Raw genomic sequence first — 23,003 nt, forward strand, 5'->3', positions numbered from 1 at the left:
GTGCCTAAAGAACTGCAAACTGAGTTCTTCCTTTCTTTAAGTCTCATCAGATGGCTCAGTATTATTAAAGCTGTAATCTTCATTCTCCATGAGTATAATTATCCTTTTCAAATTATTCCCTTTGATCAGCTTGGGAGTTTTCAAAAAATTATTATGATGATTTTATTACGAAATCCCTAAGTTAAAGCAATTAGTAGTTTCTATACTAAAAATTAATCAGGACATATTAATCAGGTCCAGTAACCACACAGACACACAGACACACACATGAAGTAGCTATGACTTATAATTGGTCAGAGTCTATTTTACCATACTTTGAAAAACAAATGAAGATTGAAGATTGAAGTTGTGCATGAACAGACAATAATGACCTACTACTTTTCATCACTATGCTAGAAATTGGAATATAGCAATAAACAGATTTTTTTTCTGTTCTCAAAGGTCTTACATTTCAGCACTGAGGAAGTGTTAGGATTGTTGTTGTTTAGTCACCAAATCGTGTCTGACTCTGCAACTCCATGGACTGTAGCCCACTAAGCTCCTCTGTCCATGGGATTTCCCAGGCAAGGATACTGGAGTGGGTTGCCATTTCCTTCTCCAGGGGATATTCCCTACCCAGGGATCACATCCACCTCTTCTGTACTGGTCCACTGAGGCACCAGAGGGAGGAGGGGGCGACAGAGAATGAGATGATTGGAGGGCATCACCGACTCAATGGACGTGAGAGAGCAAACTCCAGAAGACAGTGAAGGACAGGGAAGTGTGGCGTGCTGCAGTCATGGGGCCGCAAAGAGTTGGACATGACTTAGTGACTGAGCAACAACCACCAGGGAAGCAACCTTAGGATAGGGGAATAAATTAAACAGACAATTACAATGATGTGATATAAGTGTTATGATAAAGGAGCGCCAGGCTATGAGAACATCCATCTGGTAGAACTGATGTAATCTGGGGTGGAGGTGGGGGAAGTTTAGGGAAGGTCTACTCCAGAAAGTTTGAATTGAGATCTAAGGATAAATAGGACTTTGTCAGGTATAGGAAGAGAAGGGAAAGCAGATCCATCAAGGAAGAAATTAGATGTGTAGTACTTGATTGTATTAGTAAGTAAGAACTGTTTCAGTTGCTGGTGTTAGTGACTCAAAGTTTTTGTAACTTGAAGGTGAAGAGGAAGTGTTAGCTTCACGCATGGCTGGATCTAAGGGCTCAAATAATGCAGGTTTCTGTTTCTCTCTTTATATCTTTATTATGCTCATGACTTGGCATCATTTTCTAGGCCAGCTTCCTCCTCATCTAGAGCAACAGGGCCACCCACAGTTCAGTCTCTTATTCTACTAATTCAAGAGCCACACAGAATGTTTTCCTCCTTCAAATTTCCACTGGAAATAGTCCTTGTAGATGTTAACTCCTCTTGGTGATGTCAACTCTTGGAGATGGTGAAGGATAGGGAAGCCTGACTGCTGCAGTCCATGGGGTTGCGAAGAGTCAGATACAACTGAGCAACTAAACAAAAGCAACAACTCCTCTTGAGAGGAGCTCATCCTGACCGAGGGAGGGCCCTAAATCCAATGACTGGTGTCCTTGTAAGAATAGAGGACACAGAAACACAGAGAAGACAGTGATATGAAGACAGAGGCAGAGCTTGCAGCTGTGTCTCTACATCCAAGGGGCTCACTTGTGTGGGAGCATGTTAGTGGTTTCAGCCTGGGATTTGGAGTCAGGAGCCAGTTTGGGTCTCAGAGCCACTTACAGTCTCTTAATAGGAAAGACATGAGAACAAAGTGCTGTTGGTGCACAGAAAAGTGGACCAACTCATCAGGCTCACTGTATATGCATGCAGGACTTGCCAGGGAGGGTGATTTCTGCCCTGTGTTTTAAAGAATGAATTAGCTGGGTGACAGTAGAAACGGCATTTGTAGCAGATGTTAGTGGTGCCCACTTATACCTCCCTGGATGTTGCTGCCTGGGCTAACAGGTGTATTTCTGCACATGCTCATTATATTTGCAAAAATTAGCATCTGAACTCCTCTGCTTGAGGCTTCTGGACCTCCCAGAAACATATGCAAGAGGCTGGAAGTGCAGAGAATTAATCTGCCTCGGGACAACTTTCCCCCAGTGACTGACTGGAGTTGGTAAATAAATAACCAAGCAACTTCATCCTTCGGTTGGGAAAATTCTGAGGGTGTGTTACATAGCACCCCCATACTCATTAGAGAAACTCTGCTTCATTTGACTCCATCTGTAACCAGTTTGTTAATGCATCATTTATTGGCTTCCCTTCCTTTCTCTGTCTCACTTCTCTGCTCCTCAACTGGTACTTCCTGGGATCATCTCCCAAATAAACCACTTGCATTTGATTTCTTGTCTCAGGGTCTCCTTCTGAGGGAACCCCAAATTAGACAACATTCCACACAGAAAGGACAGCATGTACAAGAGTGTGAGAATGTAAGCATGGACATCTCACAACACATTTAAGACATTATCCAAATTATTTGAGAATCTGCTGCCTGGTCTTTCGACTGAAAGTGTAAAGAATTATCCAGAGCCTTAGAAATAAATGTGTACCATGTTTTAATGACCCCTCTTTTATTCTGGGAATTGCTGGAGTCCAGAAGAATAGCTGGGGATTGTTCATTTTCCCTGGAGCCCTCAGACCTACACAGGGCCCAGCACATAATGTGCACTCAATAAGGAATTTTAAAAAACACCGTACTGTTGATGGACTGATTTTTGGCGGTGCTGGGTCTTTGTTGTTGTGCGTGGGCTTTCTCTGGTTGCAGTGAATGGGGGCTATTCTCTAGGTGTGACATATGGGCTTCTCATTGCAGTGGCTTCTCTTGTGGAAGCACAGACTCTACGCATGCAGGCTTCAGTAATTGCAGCTTGGAGGATCCAGAGCGCGGGCTCAGTAGTTGTGGCACATGGGCTTAGTTGCTCTGCAGCATATAGGAGCTTCCCAGACCAGGGATCAAACCCACATCCCCTGCATCGGCAGGTGGATTCTTAACCACTAGACCATCAGGGGAGTCCAATAAATATTTTTTGAAGTCATGATTTTATTGTGTTGAAATTGGGGTTTTGCAAAATTCCAGTGCTTAGTATACAATACCCATCTGATAAATACTTTTTGAACAGAACTGACACTTGACAGCCAAAAAAAAAAAAAAAAAAAAAACCTTTGAGAGGCATTGTGCCATCTAGTGGTGACTTTGAGGAGGGGGACTTTGTAGGCACTGGTTGTGTGCACTAGACTCAGGAACTTTGATTTTAGTTAGCATGCAAAGTTGTAAACTGAGTTCTTTCTAAGAACAAAACAATAGAAATAGTTAAATGTCCACAACAAGGGAATAATAAATGAGGCAATATCATTTCCATAAAACATTACGCAGTGATTAAAATGAATTAACTCGATCTATCTGCATCTACATAGAAATTTCTCCAAGACTTGCTATTCAAGTGATAAACTGAAGTCACAGAAAATACATGTAATATGATGTCACCATGTCAAAAAAAACAAAACTCACCAAAATATACCCCATATCTTTGCTTGTTTGATTGGGTGGGGTGGTGAGATGATTTTTAAGTCCTTTCCAGTTCTGAGATTCAAGACAAGTCAAAGTTTATAGTTCCTTTTAAAAACATACTGCTTTGACCTATCATATAAGAAAACTGTAAAACTTTATGGAGGAACATAAAAGAGGACCTGTATAAATGGAGACACATGCCAGCTTCCTCGACTGATAGAGTCAACACTGCAAAGATATAATTTTTTTTTTCAAAATTAATATAAACTTAAAAACAACAGTGATAACAAAACCAAAATCTCAATGCACTTTTGATAGAGAGGACTTGAGAAAAGTTTTAAAGTTCATCTTCAAGGTCAAATGTATAAGAAGAGGCAGAAAATATTTGAAAATAAAATATGCATTGTAAAGTTAGAATAATTAGAATTGTATACTAGTGCCAGAACAGATGGCCAAAGGAACAAAGAGAAAGTCCAGAAACAGATGCAGGTATTTATGAAGTCTATGGGGTCGCACAGAGTTGGACACGACTGAAGTGACTTAGCAGCAGCAGCAGCAGTATGTATCAAAAGTAACACCTCAACTGAGTCAGGAAAGGATGGGCTATTCAGAACTGTTGGGACCACAGTTACCTTGGTGGTCCTTACCACAAGAAGGGCATATGCACGTGTCTTGTAAAAGCTCCACGGGCCTAATCATACAGAAAATATCTTAGGCTCTATTATACTACATTCTATAAATGGGCAGCCAACTGGTTTCTGCTTAACATCTACGAGCAGGAAAACACACAAATGGAGGAAGAGGTTATCAGTGTGGTTATCCAAATAAAAAGTTATGTTTCTTGCTTAATTCTCATATCTGAGTCAATTTTCAGACCCAGGCCATGGAACCCATTGACTGAAGGAGGTGGCTAGGTCCCTAGGAAGAAGGACCCTGCAACACTGAGACAAGTATACTGGGGAAAGAGGAACACCCAGATATTTCTCAGAATTTGAAAGGATCTTGTTACCCAGAAATATAAAGTACTCCCATGGCTCCTCTGTAAGAAAGGGGACTGAGTGTCAGGTAATGAGCAGAGTCCTTGATAACACAGAGCTTACAATGGGTCCCTGGGCCTTCAGACCCACCCATTTCCCCAAACTCTTGAATTCATAATTGGGAATATAAATCGGGCAGTTGGCACAAGCCTGCACATTAGGTTCTTGGCCTTTAGTTCTCATGTTCTCAAAGTGAACACCTTTGAAACAATCCCTTCTCTATTAAGTTGAAAAAATAAATTAAAACCAATATTTCATCCAAGGGTATGTGGAGGTGATGGTGGAATTAATGCTACCATGAACAACCTAAAGGATGCAGGAATGGTCGCCCCTTAAATGGTCATGTTTCCATTTAGTTTGCCTGCCAACCCCCTTCAGAAACCAGGAGGATGGCTTACAAACTACTGCAGACCTAACCATGTAGGAGCCCTGATCACAGCCATTGTGTCAGCTCTGCGACCCATCATAATACAGAACCTGGACTACTTGGGCATCCCCCAGAACACCACACCTGTTTCACTGATGACATGATGCTAATCAGGCAGAATGAGCAAGAGGTGGCTAGTATATTGGAAACGTTGGTAAGAAACATGCTCTTCAGAGGGTGGGTGGTAAATCTGTGAAGATTCAGGGAACTGCCACTTCAGTTTTCAGGGAACCAGTGGTCAGAGATACGCCAACATAGTTCCTTCAAAGCAAAAGGCAAACTATAAAATACAGGCCAGCAAGATAAAAGAAAAAAATTATTTTAAAATGCTCTAAAAGTGATACCTAAAAATAGTGCTTCTATCCTTTAAGATGTTCTTCACTGTGCATAGAATATAACAGACTACATTTGGAATTAAAGTATCATATCACTATCTGGTATCTTGCTTATTTACTTGTTCACTTGCTTGTCCCTTTCTTCACTGTGACATAAGCGCCATGAAAGTAGGGTCTCTGTCTTGTTCTCTGTATCCCTGGTACTTAGAATGCACTTGGTGCTAAGTGAGTGGAATGAATAAAGTCTACCATACACATCACTTTGTAGCCAGCTATTTTCAACTAACTTCCAGATTGCTGCAGATTATCCCTCATCTTCCCTAAAACGTGCCATGTGAAAGCAGACAGTTCTCACACTCCGAAGACTACTTCTACCAGTGCAACTTCTGAACTAAGAAACCTTAGCGTTTTGGTAGCCTTCGAATCACTTTCCTTTCGGCCAGCACAGCAGGCCGAATCTACAGCGGGCACACCCTGGCCTGGATCACGCTAGTGATGTTCCTAGGCAAGCAGCCTAGCCCACAGTCACGTCCCTCCTCCAGCCACGCGGGGGCACTAGAGCGCCATAGTTCACACGGGACCCCGGCCCTCTGGGAGGACGAACCTGGGCGGGTGTGTTGCCTGCCCGGTGTGGGCGGAGCAAAAGGCGTCGCGGTCCTTGCCGAGGGCAGGAAGTGAAGAGGCCGGGCTTCTCTGGCGGGGTGTGCGCGTGCGCGTAGGTCGGGTCGGAGGACTCTTCGCTTTTGCTACTGCTGGGGTCTGTCCTGGTGGGGACGCCTTTGCCGTAGAGTGGGCCGGGCCCCGGGGAGGGGACAGAGTACTGGAGTTGGGGCGGAGAGAGCTTTGAGGGGCGCTGGGGTGCGAAGCGAGGACCCTGTGGACCCGGCGGGATGGGGATGGCGAGGCCTGGGGTGGGGGAGGGACGACAGGGCGCCCGGGCGGGAATCGAGGGGGCGGCGTGTGGAGTCGGGGAAGAGGGGCGAGGGGGACAGGAGGACTGGAGGACGTGGGAGTAAAGCCTCCTTCTCCCGCCCGGTCCCCTCTTGGTGTGAATTGCAGGGACTCCAGGGCGCTACCGTGCAGCGCGGGAGTTGCAAATAGACAGGTGGCTGCATCTTCCGGCAAGATAACCTCCCTCTCCCAGCCTTCTCGTTTCGGGGACCCTTTTTTAAAGTTGTGTTTCTAATTAACGTAGTATCATGTGCCTCATAGTGACACCTTCTCCCGTGGAAAACCGATTCCAGCCGGTTTAGGCATCTTGAGACTCAAACCTCTTTTACTTCCTCATTCTTAAAAGTAGAGAAGAGTTTCCCTACCTATCCCAGTGAAACATAGGAAATTCCCTGTCTGAACAGCTGTAGGGTATTAAGACAATTTCTTCATGAACTAGTCTACAAAATTCACTTTTTGTGCTCTTTAAATAATGTCTCTTGCTTGTGTAAAGTGGAACAGTTACAATGTGCATGAGAAATTTTAGTCCAGGGAAATGAAAATACTTCATTGAGAATTCAGGGATTAATCAGCTGTAGTGATTCCACCCAATGCAACCAAACCTTCACTAAAAGGATTTGGGTTCATATCCATCATTCTCAGCTGTGGTGAAAGGGTGTAGTCTGACATTTGGAAGCCTAAGAACCAAGTCTGTTGCCTTCCAATTTATTATTATTTTTTTAAGCCTTCCATCATGTGTGTACTTTGCTTGAATGATTATTTTAAAGTACATGTCCTATTTTTGCCGATCTGACAGCTGTTGCCATAGAAACTAGAGAAGAAATAGTCATTTTCAGCAGAGTTGTTAAAACTGTCTTCTAGGCTTCAGCTGTGAATGCCAGTGAGGGCTGTACTTGCTCATTCTGAGATGGTACTTAAAGAATTAAGGATCTGAAATGTTCTTAGAGGCTAACAATCCAGATTGTTTAATTTTCTCACATCATTAATTTAGTAATCCTAGACGTTTGCCAGCTATGTTTGTTGACCTGCTGCAGTTCTTTGAAGAGGATATGTAAGCCCGGATTCTTCTGCTCTGTGTGGGCTAGTCACTGGCTCTTTGAAAATTTATAAATAGATTTCTTCTCCCATTCTTTACCCTTTCTTAAGGATAAAGCAGGGATTACAAACTATCAGGCACTATTTCTGTTCTAAGTGACACTTGTCGGTGATATAAATGATAATGTTTTTGCTTGTATGTGTAATAGGTATGGTGCGGGGCTTCTGCTTATACCTTCTGTGTCAGTAGAACACTTTACATTTCACAGAAGTCGAGAGTGATGAGCAGGAGTTTGCTTGACATGTGAGCAGAGCTAAGCAGTGTAAATAGATGTGCGCACACAGAGATGAGAGGTGTTTTTTTTTTTTTCCTGCTGAGAGGAGTAAGTAAATCCATGGGTCTGGAACTTAGGAGTTGGTGAAGAAAGGGTGGGGAAGGTGCCTGGAGAAATAGTGGGAAGTGGTAATTTGCAGGGTTTAGTCTACAGTATGTAGGAGTTTATTGAAGTGCATAGAAACCAATGAAAATTACAAATACAGTTGGCTTTATTGGCTTGGGGCTTACAGCAATAGTCACACATTCTGTAAAAATGTAGATAGCACAGAAATACAGAAGATGGAAATGCTGAATCCTTACAACCGTCATCCTGCCACTCCAAATAACCACTGTGAATGCTTTGGTGTATATTCCTTTAGATTTATTTATATTTGTGTATACTGCCATATTTTAAGCATTGCTATTTTTGCAAATTAGGTAGAGATTTTGGTCTGGTTTGTTTTCTGTGGTGTCCCTAGCATTCAGAAAGGTATGTGGTATGGCATGTAGCAGGCACTTATTAAATATTTAATGTATGAATGAATAATAAATAATTCAGAGGTCAGAATCAAAAGGGACAAACATGGCAGTCTAGGCCTATGCCCCAAATTTAGGCTGTAGAGTGCACTTGGTAAGTGACTGAAACTGGTCTCCTAGAATAATGAAAAGAGTGTGTTGTTTTTGCAGTTTTGACTTTTGATAGAAGACATTCTATATATAAACCTTCAGTACACTTTCTTATTTGAAATCTTAAATTTTTTTTTTCTGCATCTGCCCAAATGTTGTGCATAATAATTGCCTTCCTGAACTATTTTGCTACTCATGGATATATTTTCTTTTTTAAAATTCATACAGTGTATGGCACTTAATAAAAGGCCATATTTTACTGTCCTTTAATAGTCTTACTAAAGTACTTCCCCCCCCCCCCCCCCCCCCCTGTCACCACGCCCCAACTAGATTACAACTTCTGTGAGGTCAGGGATTGAATTTTATGCTGTGTCCGCAACTCACATACCACCTAGCCAATGAAGAATCTTCCTAGCTACCCAAATACTAATTTTAAAATGATTTCCAGGCCTGAAATATTTTACCACTTTTCAGCTAGGTTCAAAGGAGAAGAAAACTAGAAAATATCTTGTTATTAGTCTTAAACTATTATATACAATATCAACTTCGACTCTACTGATTTAGAATTGGTAGTAATTCAAAAAGGGTTAACTAGAAGTTAATGCTTGCTTAGCATGCTCTTTATTCAGATTATACATTAATAATGCAAGGGCAGAATGTATAAAGTATGTAAAAATGTTGAGCAGTATTCAAATAGTTTGATATATAGAAAATACTCTTTATGAAAATTGATGTTCTGAAGCATCTTTCTAGATAATAGTATATTAACCTAGACTGAATTGTTGTTGACTTTTTTGTGGCTGTTTTGGATCTTCCTTCTTTTCTTCTAGATTTATGTATTTTTACCTTCAACTTTTATTGGGCTTCCCCAGTGACTCAGCTGGTAAAGAACCTGCCTGCCAGTGCAGAAGATGCAATTTTTTTTTATTTATTTTTTTTCATTTATTTTTGTTAGTTGGAGGCTAATTACTTTACAATATTGTAGTGGTTTTTGCCATACATTGACATGAATCAGCCATGGATTTACATGTATTCCCCATATTTATTATGAAGATTTTGAAACACTAAAGAAAATTGAAAAAAAACATTTAATGGCACATATATAACCACCACTTTACACAAAGATTGCTGCCATTTTTAGTATATCGGCTTTATGTCCTTTGTGTATGTATGTAGGTACTTTTCTTATAAAATTTGAAAGTTTCATTCATCATGAAGAGAGTGTTCAGCAAGTATTTCAGGTATAAGATACCTCCATAACCACATCTTTATCAACTAAGAAAATAAGCAATACTTACCTAAAGGAACCTAAAAGCAAATTCATATTCAGTTTATCCCAGTAGTTCCAATTGTCTTCTAAGGCATTTTTTCTTTCAAAGTAGGATTTAATCAAAGTTTACACATTGTGTTTGGTTGTCTCTTTTTAGTATCTTTTAAAAAATATCTTAATGTATAGTTTATCCACAGTAATTTGGACATATTTCAACTGTGCATATGTTTGGACTTAGTGTATATTTATGAAATCAGCAACACAGTCACAATAGTGAGCCCTTTAATTGTCCCCCATAGTTTGTAATTCCTCCTCTTGCCCCTCTTTAACTCTCCATTTTCTGATTTCTCTGTAACTATAAATTAGTCTGCATTTTCTACAGTTAATATTATATAGCTGTAATCATAGAGTATGTTTTTTGGAGGGAGAGTAGTGTTTTTTTCCTGTGTATGGTTCTGGCTTCTTTCACTTGCTAGTATGTAGAAATAAAATTGTTTTTGTGTATTGCTCTTGTATTCTGCCACCTTAAGCTCATTCTAATAGTTTGTTTTTGTTTTTTTTTTTTGGTTTGGTTTGATTTGTAGATTTCTTTGGATATTTTGGGTAGACAGTCATGTTATCTAGGAATAAAGATGATCTATATTTCTTATCTGGATGCCATTTATTTATTTAGTTATGTATGTTTTCACTCAATTCAATCACACTCACCGACATCTCCAGTATAATGTTGAATAGAAGTGGTGGGAGTGGACATTTTTTCCTTGGTCCTGGTCTTAGGAGGAAAGTATGTTCTTTCACCAGCAAACATACTGTTGGATATAGGTACCTGTAAATTTCCTAGTTTACTGAGTTTTTTAAAGGTTGGTTGTTGACTTTTTTGTGGCTGTCTTGGATCTTCCTTCTTTTCTTCTAGTTGCAGTGTGTGGGCGGCCATTGCAGTGGCTTCTTTTGTTGCAGATCACGGGCTCTAGGGCATGCAAGCTTCAGTATTTGCGCTCCCAGGCTCTGGAGCACAGGCTCAGTAGTTGTGGCACACAGGCGTTGTTGTTCCTTGGCGTGTGGGATCCTTCTGGGTAAGGTATTGAACCTGTGTCTCCTGTGTTGGCAGATGAATTCCTTATCACTGAGCCACCAGGGAAGCCCCTGGGTGTTAGATTTTATCAAGTGCGTGTCTTTTGAGATGATCATGTGGTGTTTTTTCAGTTAGGGTGAATTACTTTGATGTATGAATTTTTATTCAGCCTCACATTCCTGGGACAAATGTCACTTGGTCATGATGTACTGTCTTTTAATATATTGTTGAGTTAGATTTCCTAAAATATTGAGAATTTTTGTATCTATACTCATGAGGGTTATTATTTTGTAGTCTTTTTGTAATTATCCTTTTTTCTGTCTTTGTTATCAGGTGATGCTGGTCTTGAGGAATGGATTGCAAACTATTCCCTTTTAATTTCCTGAAAGAGTTTATATAGAATTGTTGTTTCTTCTTTAAATGTTTAGTAGAATTCCCCAGTGAAGCCTTTTGGTTCTGGAACTTTTTTTGTTGGAAGGTTTTCAACTACAAATTCAATTTAAAGATCGTGTATAAGTTTCTTTATGTTATTTATTTATTCTTGGGTGAGCTCTGGTTATTTGTGTTTCTCAAGGAATGTGTCCATTTAATCTAAGGTGTCAAATTTAAGATTTTCTCTTTTATTGGTTTGAAGGAATTTTATATTCCTTGCAGTAGTTTTCTCTGTGTTGTCAATGTGTGTGATTTGTTAAAGTTCTTGATTTGCAAGTTTACAATTTTCATCAAATTTGAAAAATTGTCATTCAGTCAGTTCAGTCGCTCAGTTCTGCCCGACTCTTTGCGACCCCATGGACTGCAGCTCACCAGGCCTCCCTGTCCACCACCAACTCCCGAAATATACTCAAACTCATGTGCATTGAGTCGGTGATGCCATCCAACCATCTCATCCTCTGTCGTCCCCTTCTCCTCCCACCTTCAATCTTTCCCAGCATCACTGTCTTTTCAAATGAGTCAGCTCTTCGCATGAGGTGGCCAAAGTATTGGAGTTTCAGCTTCAGCATCAGACCTTCCAATGAACACCCAGGACTGATCTCCTTCAGGATGGACTGGTTGGATCTCCTTGCAGTCCAAGGGACTCTCAAGAGTCTTCTCCAACACCACAGTTCAAATGCATCAATCTTTCAGCGCTCAGCTTTCTTTATAGTCCAACTCTCACATCCAGACGTGACTACTGGAAAAACCATAGCCTTGACTAGACAGATGTTTGTTGGCAAAGTAATGTCTCTGCTTTTTAATATGCTACCTACATTGGTCATAACTTTTCTTCCATGGAGCAAGCATCTTTTAATTTCATGGCTGCAGTCACCATCTGCAGTGAGTTTGGAGCCCCCAGAAATAAAGTCTGTCACCGTTTCCACTGTTTCCCCATCTATTTGCCATGAAGTGATGGGACTGGATGTCATGATCTTAGATTTCTGAATGTTAAGTTTTAAGCCAACTTTTTCACTCTCCTCTCACTTTCATCAAGAGGCTCTTTAGTTCTTCTTCACTTTCTTCCATAAGGGTGGTGTCATCTGCATATCTGAGGTTATTGATATTTCTCCCAGCAATCTTGATTCCAGCTTGTGCTTCTTCCAGCCCAGTGTTTCTCATGATGTACTCTGCATAGAAGTTAAATAAGCAGGGTGACAATATACAGCCTTGACGTACTCCTTTTCCTATTTGGAACCAGTCTGTTCTTCCATGTCCAGTTCTAACTGTTGCTTCCTGACCTGCATACAGGTTTCTCAGGAGGCAGGTCAGGTGGTCTTGTATTCCCATCTCTTTAAGAATTTTCCATCGTTTGTTGTGATCCACACAAAGGCTTTGACATAGTCAATAAAGCAGAAATAGATGTTTCTCTGGAACTCTCTTGCTTTTTCAATGATCCAGCAGATGTTGGCAATTTGATCTCTGGTTCCTCTGCCTTTTCTAAAACCAGCTTAAACATCTGGAAGTTCATGGTTCACGTATTGCTGAAGCCTGGCTTGGAAAATTTTAAGCATTACTAGCGTGTGAGATGAGTGCAATTGTGTGGTAGAGTGAGCATTCTTTGGCATTGCCTTTCTTTGAGATTGGAATAAAAACTGACCTTTTCCAGTCCTGTGTCCACTGCTGAGTTTTCCAAATTTGCTGGCATATTGAGTGCAGCACTTTAAAAGGATCATCTTTCGGGATTTGAAATAGCTCAATTGGAATTCCATCACCTCCACTAGCTTTGTTCGTAGTGATGCTTCCTAAGGCCCACTTGATTTCACATTCCAGGATGTCTGGCTCTAGGTGAGTGATCACGTCATCATGATTATCTGGGTCATGAAGATCTTTTTTGCATAGTTCTTCTGTGTATTCTTGCCACCTCTTCTTAATATCTTCTGCTTCTGTTAAGTCCCTACCATTTCTGTCCTTTATGGAGCCCATCTTTGCATGAAATGTTCCCTTGGTATCTCTAATTTTCTTGAAGAGATCTCTAGTCTTTCCCATTCTATTGTTTTCCTCTGTTTCTTTGCATTGATCAGTGAGGAAGGCTTTCTTATCTCTCCTTGCTATTCTTTGGAACTCTGCATTCAAATAGGTATATCTTTCCTTTTCTCTTTTGCTTTTCTCTTCCCTTCTTTTCTCAGCTATTTGTAAGGCCTCCTCAGACAGCCATTTTGCTTTTTTGCATTTCTTTTTTGGGGATGGTCTTGATTCCTGTCTCCTGTACAGTGTCACAACCTCCGTCCATAGTTCATCAGGCTCTCTGTCTATCAGATCTAGTCCCTTAAATCTATATCTCATTTCCACTGTATAGTCATAAGGGATTTGATTTAGGTCATACCTGAATGGTGTAGTGGTTTTCTCCACTTTCTTCAATTTCAGTCCGAATTTGTCAATAAGGAATTCATGATCTGAGCCACAGTCAGCCCCTGGTCTTGTTTTCGCTGACTGTATAGAGCTTCTCCATCTTTGGCTGCAAAGAATATAATCAGTCTGATTTCGATGTTGACCATCTGGGGATGTCCATGTGTAGAGTCTTCTCTTGTGTTGTTGGAAGAGGGTGTTTGCTATGACCAGTGCATTCTCTTGGCAGAACTCTATTAGCCTTTGCCCTGCTTCATTCCGTACTCCAAGGCCAAATTTACCTGTTATTCCAGGTGTTTCTTGACTTCCTGCTTTTGCATTCCAGTCCCCTATAATGAAAAGGACATCTTTTTTGGATGTTAGTTCTAGAAGGTCTTGTAGGTCTTCATAGAACTGTTCAGCTTCTTCAGGATTACTGGTCAGGGCATAGACTTGAATTACCGTGATATTGAATGGCTTGCCTTGAAAATGAACAGAGATCGTTTTGTCATTTTTGAAATTACAGCCAAGTACTGCATTTTGGACTCTTTTGTTGGCCATGATGGCTACTCCATTTCTTCTAAGGGATTCTTGCCCACAGTAGTAGATATAATGGTCATCTGAGTTAAATTCATCCATTCTAGTCCATCTTAGTTCGCGGATTCCTAGAATGTCGATGTTCACTCTCGTCATCTCCTGTTTGACCACTTCCAACTTGCCTTGATTCATGGACCTAACATTCCAGGTTCCTATGCAATATTGCTCTTTATAGCATCGAACCTTGCTTCTATCACCAGTCCCATCCACAGCTGGGTGGTGTTTTTGCTTTGGCTCCATCCCTTCATTCTTTCTGGAGTTATTTATCCACTGATCTCTAGTAGCATATGGGCCACCTACCGACCTGGGGAGTTCATCTTTCAGTGTCCTATCTTTTTGCCTTTTCGTATTGTTCATGGGGTTCTCAAGGCAAGAACACTGAAGTGGTTTGCCATTCCCTTCTCCAGTGGACCACATTCTGTCATTATTCCATTTAATGCTCTTTGATCTGGTTACTGCCAATTGCTGAAACCTCCCCTGGTGGCTCAGCTGGTAAAGAATCTGCCTGCAATGTGGGAGACCTAGGTTCAATCCCTGGGTTGGGAAGATTCCCCTGAAGAATGGAACGGCTGCCAATTCCAGTATTCTGGCCTGGAGAATTCCATGGGCTATGTACAGTCCATGGAGTCGCAAAGAGCTGGACATGACTGAGCGACATTCACTTTCTTACTTTCAGTCCTGTTTTTGTTTAATCTATTTCTTATTACCCAAATAATTTAGCTGTTAAAATAAAAATAGACTTCTTTCAACTAAAATTTAAAAAATGAAAAGAAGAAAAAAGTCCAGATTTGTTGGACATTGAAAGTACATGTTGCTGAGTTAAAAAAAGTTAGTAAAACCTCTTTGGTTTTTGTTGTTAAGAGAATTTGCTGCATGAGTGGTGAGTAGAAACCCAAGGTAATTTGGTTGGAGATGTGTTGAAGGAAGAACAACTTTTCAATGTGTTATATTTCCAGTATGGTAATAAATATTTTGCTGGGATTATTTATAGTTTATATTTTGTGTTCCAGATAATCAAGTAAAACAACGATGAGCTTCATCTATGGACTGCAGTCTGCTGCTAGAAACTGTTTTTTCTTCCGATTTAATTTACTGACCAATTGGAGAAAATGTAACACACAAGCTGTAACCTCACGGGACTTTCATCAAGTGAAAATTAACCATATAGTAAATAAATCTCCGGGCCTGGGAGTAAATCACATTGATAGATGGACTCCTCTGCCTGAAAACTTTCTCTTCTATAGGACTTTAAATACCAAAAGAAAAGACTGCCTTTTGAGCACCAGAAGTAAGGAAATTTGGATGATTAGCCGAAAATACACTGCATGGACTGACTCTTTTTCAAGACAGCTGCTGATGAAAGACGTTCCCATAGTTCCTGCTCATGCAGTGTTGCATCCCCTGAACTGTTTACCCCCAAGAGACATCAGGAGTTTCCACACTTCTCCACGGTGCCAAGCTGCTCCTGTTCCTCTGTTGTTGATGATTCTTAAGCCAGTGCAGAAGCTGCTTGCAATCATTGTGGGCAGGTAAAATGCTTTTTAAAATGTAAGCTTTTATATTAAAAGTTTGTAAAACTGTACTTTTAAAGAAAAATTGATAGATTTCCCTCCCATGATTAGCTCAGAAGTTCAGTTTCTAAATAGTTGGCATATGTATGTATATATGCCTTAATAATCTTGAAATCACTTGCTGCATATATAATACAGAAATGTTATCTGTAAAAATTATTCTTATATATCTTATCTAGACACTATTTTAAAGATCTTATAATTACAAAAATCAGAAATGTTTGTTACAGTTCATGTGTAGGAACCGTACTTAAAAACATTCCTTTTTAGTTCATGAAATTTGAGGCAATGAATCATGAAACTGAAAAACTTTGCTACTTTAAGAAAGAACTCCTAGCCAAATTAACTCTTAATTAGTATTTGTTTATTTTTCTATTCTAGTTCCAACAAATCTTTATTTTCTCTTGGTGATCCTTTATAGCACTTAATGTTTTTAAAGCTAAGTAATACTTTGTATTTAACTTAAAACTCTTCCCTCATAATTAATCTTGTTTTCTCTTATTTGCTCCATGAAGATTGAAGAAAGGTAAAGTTAAGCATTGTCTTCCTATAAAGTTATTTTATATTTGATAACTATGAAGTGCCTTCTAGCCTTTTTACTTCTGTAATAATCAACTCAGTTTTCTTTTTATCCAAAATCGAGAACTTGTACTCTAATTTATTGTGTTCTTTATGACTAGGCTTTGGCACTCAGAAAATATACAGTTAATTTAGTTCTCAATTTAAGTATGACTTCAAAGAAAGCCAGAGCTAGGCAGTAGTCAAAGAAGTAAAACCAGTTTTTATCCAGAACTTTTGCAATAGGAGAAAAGAGACCTCAGTATAGAACCAGAATCAGTTCTGAATACACCATGGGCTATGCAGGTAGTGTGGGGGTTGGTAGATGGAAAACTACAGAGAGGAAACATCAGGAGCCAGTAGAGATTCTACTCAATCTGATCTACCAGAGTTACTGCCTAAGACAGGTGAGAGCGATCAGATACTACCCAACCATGGTGCCTATCCATGGCCTGCTTAGGAATGCAATTGCATAGCAGGAGGTGAGCAGGGGCGAACAAGTGAAGCTTCATCTGTATTTAACAGCTGTTCCCCATCGCTTGCATTACTGCCTGAGCTTTGCCTCTTATCAGATCAGCAGCAGGATTAGATTCTCATAGAAGCATGAACCCTACTGTGATCTGGGCTTCTGAGGGATCTAGGTTGTGTGTTCCTTATGAGAATCACCCCCAAACCATTCCCCCACCACCACCCCAGGTCCATGGAAAAGTTGTCTTCCACAAAACCAGTCCCTGGTGCCAGAGGGTTGGGGACCACTGACCTGGGGGATGATGAATGATAAGTAACAGGTTAGATATCACAAGAGATCATATATGGAGGATGAGAGATTCTGACTTAACTGACCAGTGCAGAGGTGAACACAGCAGTCCCGAAGTCAAAACGTTCATGGGAGTCTAAGTAGAGTTTGGTCCAGGAGAGAATCTTTGTCACAACTCAGCCCAGGTTCTTGGGCTGATAGATCTTTTTCCTTCTTTCAAATTATTTATTTATTTTTAACTTTTTGTTATTACTGTTATAAATCACCTAAAATTTTATTTTAGGTTATGTTTTCATACATTTTTAAATAATAGTGTCATAAATTTTTAAATTGGAAATAAGTATACTTCATAGCTTGATCTAAGTCTTTTTAAGGTTGAAACACTTTAAGGGCCTTTTAGGTATATCACTTAGCAGGACTAAAATAACTTAAAGAAGTTGTTTTATAAAATAAATTTTGTCCAGAGAATGATGTATATATTTTAAATATTTGTTGTAATTTCACAGATGAACTCATGGGGGAGATTTTTTGTTCAAGTACTGAAAACATCATTGTTGTTTTAGTCGCTAAGCCGTGTCCAACTCTTTGCGACCCTGTGGATTGTAGCCGGCCAGGCCCCTATGTCCATGGGATTTCCCAGGCAAGAATACTGGAGTGGGTTGCCATTTCCTTCTCCAGGGGATCTTCCAAAACCAGGGATTGAATCTGGGTCTCCTGCTTTGGCAGGCAGATTCCTTACCACTGAGCCACCTGGGAAGCCACTGAAGACATTACTGGTTGTCAGAATGTCTGTGAATCCTAGAGGCAGCAGAGAGTGTTGTTGCCTGGTAGGGTTGGACCTCCCCTGACGTTCTCCACAAAATCTCTGATTTCTGTGTGTACAGTGCCTGTGCCCTTATTACACCTCTCCTTTGTCGTGTTCTCCGGAGCTTAGTGGAGTTTCTGCTGCTGAGCAATATTTGTTTCCAAAATCAGAGCTGAGATAGTTTCCGTTGCATCTGACTGAAGTACTGGCAGATTGTGCCAGATGTCTGACGTCTGATGAGCAGTGGGGGAGTTGTGGTTAAAGGTGAAGAGTTATTGTACCACAAGCCTTCAGTTGTTTATTTGGGCAATTCATCCCTATTATCACATTGCCTGCCTTCCCGATTTTCCTCTTATTAACTCTGTGACCTTGGGTAAGTTGCTTAACTTCTCTATGCCTCAATTTTCTCTTCTGTAACAGGGTTATTATGAAGATTAAATGAGATGACATGCATATAGCAATTAGAAGAGTACCTTGAATGTGCTAAATAGTCAATAAATGTGAACTAATGGTAGTTATAGTAAAACAGCTTCTCACTTAGCTCGTTTAAAATAACTGAAGAAGAAAATTCAAATGAGCATTAGATTTTTTAACTACAGCTCTGTATAATTGATTGCTTTTTTATCATTTGGCTAAGAATTTTACAAACTGGAAAAATCCCATCTATATAGAGAAATATAAAAATTCAAGCCTTTGATGACAAAATATTAGCATAAGCATTAAGTTTTGGTGGTATGTACTGATTTTGTTATCAGAACTTTGAATTTTTCTTTTTGCTCTAGGGGCATAAGAAAATGGTGGCAGGCACTTCCTCCTAACAAGAAGGAACTATTTAAAGAAAGTTTAAGGAAGAATAAATGGAAGCTCTTCCTTGGCTTGAGTAGTTTTGGATTGCTTTTTGTAGTGTTTTATTTTACACATCTGGAAGTGAGTCCAGTCACAGGAAGGAGCAAGCTACTGTTATTGGGGAAAGAACATTTCAGACTTTTATCAGAACTGGAATATGAAGCAGTAAGTAGAAAGACTCATTTTTTAATTAGATTGCTTGACATAATATTCAAAGCAGGAAAGTTTCTTAAACATGAACAATGCACTACTTTTTAATTTTAATCTCTGGTGGGGAATTAGCCTTTTTTCTAAAAAGTCTCAGACCTTTCATGCTTTGTATTCCTGCCATCTACATCACCTTTCCTCACAATCACCCAGCCAGCTCCTGCTCGTCAGATGTCACCTCAAATGTCACTTTCTCAGGAAAGCCTTCCTTGATTATCCTGACTGGGTTAAGCAGTGAGGCTGTGTTAGGCCCTAGGGGGTATCCTTCATAACAACACAGATTACATTATGAATCAGTCATTTGTAGCTTGATCACTGCTTGGCTGTATTGGGGCTAGGTGTCCTACTTTTATTTTCTCTTTGCATACTGTACTTTCCTTTTAAAAACACTTATCATGAGGGTAGAAGCATCGTAATTATTTGCATAATTATCTATTTGCTGATATGTCTCCCTGCTAGACTAACTCCAGGGGGTCAAAGAGCCTGTTTGTTCTGTTTATCATTTTATTTTAAGTACTGGCACAGTGTACAAAGTAGTGCTTACTATGTATTTTTTTTAACAAATAGATCTGTAATTTGAATTTTTGTATCTTGAAAATTAAGTAGAATAACATAGTTCCCCACCCCCTAAACATCAATTTGGGCAGTTTATTATGTATATATTTTCTTTTTCATTAAAAAAAATGTTATTCATTTATTGGCTTCCCTGGGCCTTCACTGCTGCATGAGGGCTTTCTCTAGTTGCGACAAGTGGGAGCTCTGTCCTAGTTGTAGTACGCAAGCTTCTCATTGAGGTGGCTTCTCTTGTTGTGGAGCACGGGCTTCAGTGGTTGCCGTGTGGGCTCAATAGTTGCAACTCCTGGCCTCTAGAGCATAGGCTTCAGGAGTTGTGGCCGTGGGCTTAGTTGCCTTGTAGTGTGTGAAATCTTTCCAGACCAGGGATCGAACCCATGTCCCCTGCATTGGCAGACAGACTCTCAACCACTGGGCCACCAGGTTGCCACAGTTTGTTATGTTCTTTAAAATAATTTTTTTAAGTTATATTCTTTGAGTACAAAATAAAGTTGGATTTCAGAAGCCTTAACTCCTTGGAAAGTATAGTAACTCAAGTAAGCCTCTTACACCCCTAGTGAGTTCCTTGAGGGCAGATCATCTTTCTGTCCCTCATGCTTAGCACACATATGGTATACAAACTTCATTTTATTGTTATTTGCTTTATTGCACTTTGCAGATACTGACTTTTTAAACTTTGGAGGTTTATGGCAACCTTGTGTCAAGCAAGTCTGTCGGCTCCCTTTTTCCAGCAGCATTTGCTCACTTCCTATTTGTGTCACTTTTCACTGATGCAGTATTTTGAGTCTTTTCATTATTATTTGTTAGGCAAAAGAGATGATGAGTCTCTCAAGGCCTAGATGATGCTTAGCATTTTTTTTAAGCTATAAAGTGTTCTCTAAGGTGTGTACATTGTTTTTTTTAGACATAATGCTATTGCACACAATAAACACTGGGAAACCAAAAATTCTTGTGACTCGCTTTATTGAGATATGCACTTTGTGGTGAATATCTCAGTAAAGATATTGAGAACTGGAACTGAACCCACAAAATCTCCAACGTGTGCTATATATGCTAAATTAATATTTGTTGAATTTATAGCCTCACTTGACAACTTTTCTGTGGTTAGATTTTTATATATCAAAAATATTTCTGTATTTTTATAATATTGACCTTCTGAGTTTGTCAGTGGAAAGTTACCGTAAAAAAGAAATAACAGATTTTTCACTAAAAAGATTGTTCGATTGTTCTTAACAAAGATAAGACCAATCTCTTCTATATAGGTTACACAGAGATTTGAGATGTTTCTTAGAATATTCTAGTCAGAAGCAAGTTTGAGAAAAGTGTTTTGTTAAGATTGAGAAAGGCCTAGTGTTAAATTAGTGTATGTTCTACCATTTATATCACTAAGTTTAAAAAAAATTACATACATGTACATATATTTTTTCCTTATTTTTAGCCTATGCATGTAATACCTGCTTGATATGAAAATTCAAGCACATGTTCTTATGGGATTATTATAAAGTACCATAATTACATATAATCTTGTTGTATCTACTTCAGTAGTGTTCTTTTAGACAGTTTACACTGGTGACTTGTGCTTTTAGAAAATACTATATAAAGATTTTAAAATTCGTATTCTGTAAAATCATGTTTTTAATGCATTATCAAGGTTACAGACTTCTTAATTCATATATGCAAGAAATTACACTTTTTATGGAAATTTAGTAGTTTTAGAACATCCTTAATTTTCAGATGGCTGTCTGAGGAACCTTGCAAATAGCTGAGGAAAGAAGAAAAGTGAAAGACATGGGAGAAAGGGAAAGATACATCATCTGAATGCAGAGTTCCAAAGAATAGCAAAGAGAGATAAGAAAGCCTTCCTCAGTGATCAGTGCAGAGAAATAGAGGAAAACAACAGAATGGGAAAGACTAGAGATCTCTTCAAGAAAATTAGAGATACCAAGGGAACATTTCATGCAAAGATGGGCACAATAAAGGACAAAAATGGTATGGACCTAACAGAAGCAGAAGATATTAAGAAGAGGTGGCAAGAATACACAGAAGAACTATACAAAAAAGATCTTCATGACACAGATAACCACGATGGTATGATCAGTCAGCTAGAGCCAGATATACTGGAGTCTGAGGTCAAGTGGGCCTTAGGAAGCACCACTACGAACAAAGCTAGTGGAAGTGATGGAATTCCAGTTGAGCTGTTTCAAATCCTAAAAGATGATGCTGTGAAAGTGCTGCACTGAGTATGCCAGCAAATTTGGAAAACTCAGCAGTGGACACAGGACTGGAAAAGGTCAGTTTTCATTCTAATCCAAAAGAAAGGCAATACCAAAGGATGGTCAAACTACCACACAATTGCACTATTTCACATGTTAGTGAAGTAATGCTCAAAATTCTCCAAGCCAGGCTTCAGCAATATGTGAACCAAGAACTTCCAGATGTTTAAGCTGGATTTAGAAAAGGCAGAGGAACCAGAGATCAAATTGCCAACATCCGCTGGATCATGGAAAAAGCAAGAGAGTTCCAGAAAAACATCTGCTTCATTGACTACTCTAAAGCCTTTGACTGTTTGTGAATCACAACAAACTGGAAAATTCTGAAAGAGATGGGGATGCCAGACCACCTTACCTGTCTCCTGAGAAATCTGTATGCAGGTCAAGAAGCAACAGTTAGAACTGGACATGGAAAAGCAGACTGGTTCCAAATTGGGAAAGGAGTTTGTCAAGGCTGTATATTGTCATCTGGCTTATTTAACTTCTATGCAGAGTACATCATGAGAAATTCTGGACTAGATGAAACACAAGCTGAAATCCAGATTGCTGGGAGAAATATCAGTAACTTAAGATATGCAGATGACACCACCCTTATGGCAGAAAGCAAAGAGGAACTAAAGAGTTTCTTGATGAAAGTGATAGAAGAGAGTGAAAAAGCCGACTTGAAACTCAACATTTAAAAAACTAAGATCATGGCATCCGGTCCCATCACTTCATGGCAAATAGATGGGGAAACAATGGAAACAGTGACAGACTTTACTTTCTTGGGCTCTAAAATCACTGCAGATGGTGACTGCAGCCATGAAATTAAAAGACACCTGCTCCTTAGCAGAAAAGCTGTGACCAACCTAGACAGCATATTAAAAAGCAGAGACATCACTTCACTGACTAAGGTCCATACAGTCAAAGCAATGAATTTTCCAGTAGCTGTGTATGGATGTGAGAGTTGGACCATAAAGAAAGCTAAGTGCCAAAGAACTGATGCTTTTGAACTGTGGCATTGGAGAAGACTCTTGAGACTCCCTTGGACTGCAAAGAGAGCAGACCAGTCACTTCTAAAGGAAATCAATCCTGAGTATTCATTTGAATGGGCTTCCCTGGTGGCTCAGAGGTTAAAGCGTCTGCCTCATTGGAAGGACTGATGCTGAAGCTGAAGCTCCAATACTTTGGTTACCTGATGCGAAGAGCCGACTCACTGGAAAAGACCTGATAATGGGAAAGATGGAAGGCAGGAGGAAAAGGGGACTACAGAGGATGAGATGGTTGGATGGTAGCACCGACTCAATGGACATGATTTTGAGCAAGCTCCGGGAGGTTGTGAAGGACAGGGAAGCCTGGTATGCTGCAGTTTGTGGGGTCACAGCGTCAGAGATGACTGAGCGACTGGAAGAGCAAAATTTTTCAAAGTATTCTTGAAAGAATCTCTCAT

The 23,003-nt window shown here is 39.8% G+C and overlaps 1 protein-coding gene across 6 annotated transcripts in view; it reads left to right on the forward strand.

The window, feature by feature from the left end:
- The first annotated feature begins 6,007 nt into the window (after nucleotides 1-6,007).
- OMA1 (OMA1 zinc metallopeptidase) overlaps nucleotides 6,008-23,003 on the forward strand; it is a 59,551-nt gene continuing 42,555 nt past the window's right edge. Inside the window, exons 1-3 of one of the 6 annotated variants that reach the window (XM_043877717.1) lie at nucleotides 6,008-6,077; nucleotides 14,998-15,516; nucleotides 18,461-18,689. In XM_043877717.1, the coding sequence (XP_043733652.1) occupies nucleotides 15,017-15,516; nucleotides 18,461-18,689 (729 nt within the window). In that variant the 5' untranslated portion in view covers nucleotides 6,008-6,077; nucleotides 14,998-15,016. Of the gene's footprint in view, nucleotides 6,088-6,326; nucleotides 7,989-14,997; nucleotides 15,517-18,460; nucleotides 18,690-23,003 lie in introns of those variants that run through there. The other 5 variants (XM_043877720.1, XM_043877718.1, XM_043877721.1 and 2 more) reach the window with 5 other exon arrangements.

The sequence above is a fragment of the Cervus elaphus genome, chromosome 20 (assembly GCF_910594005.1).
Source record: "Cervus elaphus chromosome 20, mCerEla1.1, whole genome shotgun sequence".
Taxonomy (NCBI): Eukaryota; Metazoa; Chordata; class Mammalia; order Artiodactyla; family Cervidae; genus Cervus; species Cervus elaphus.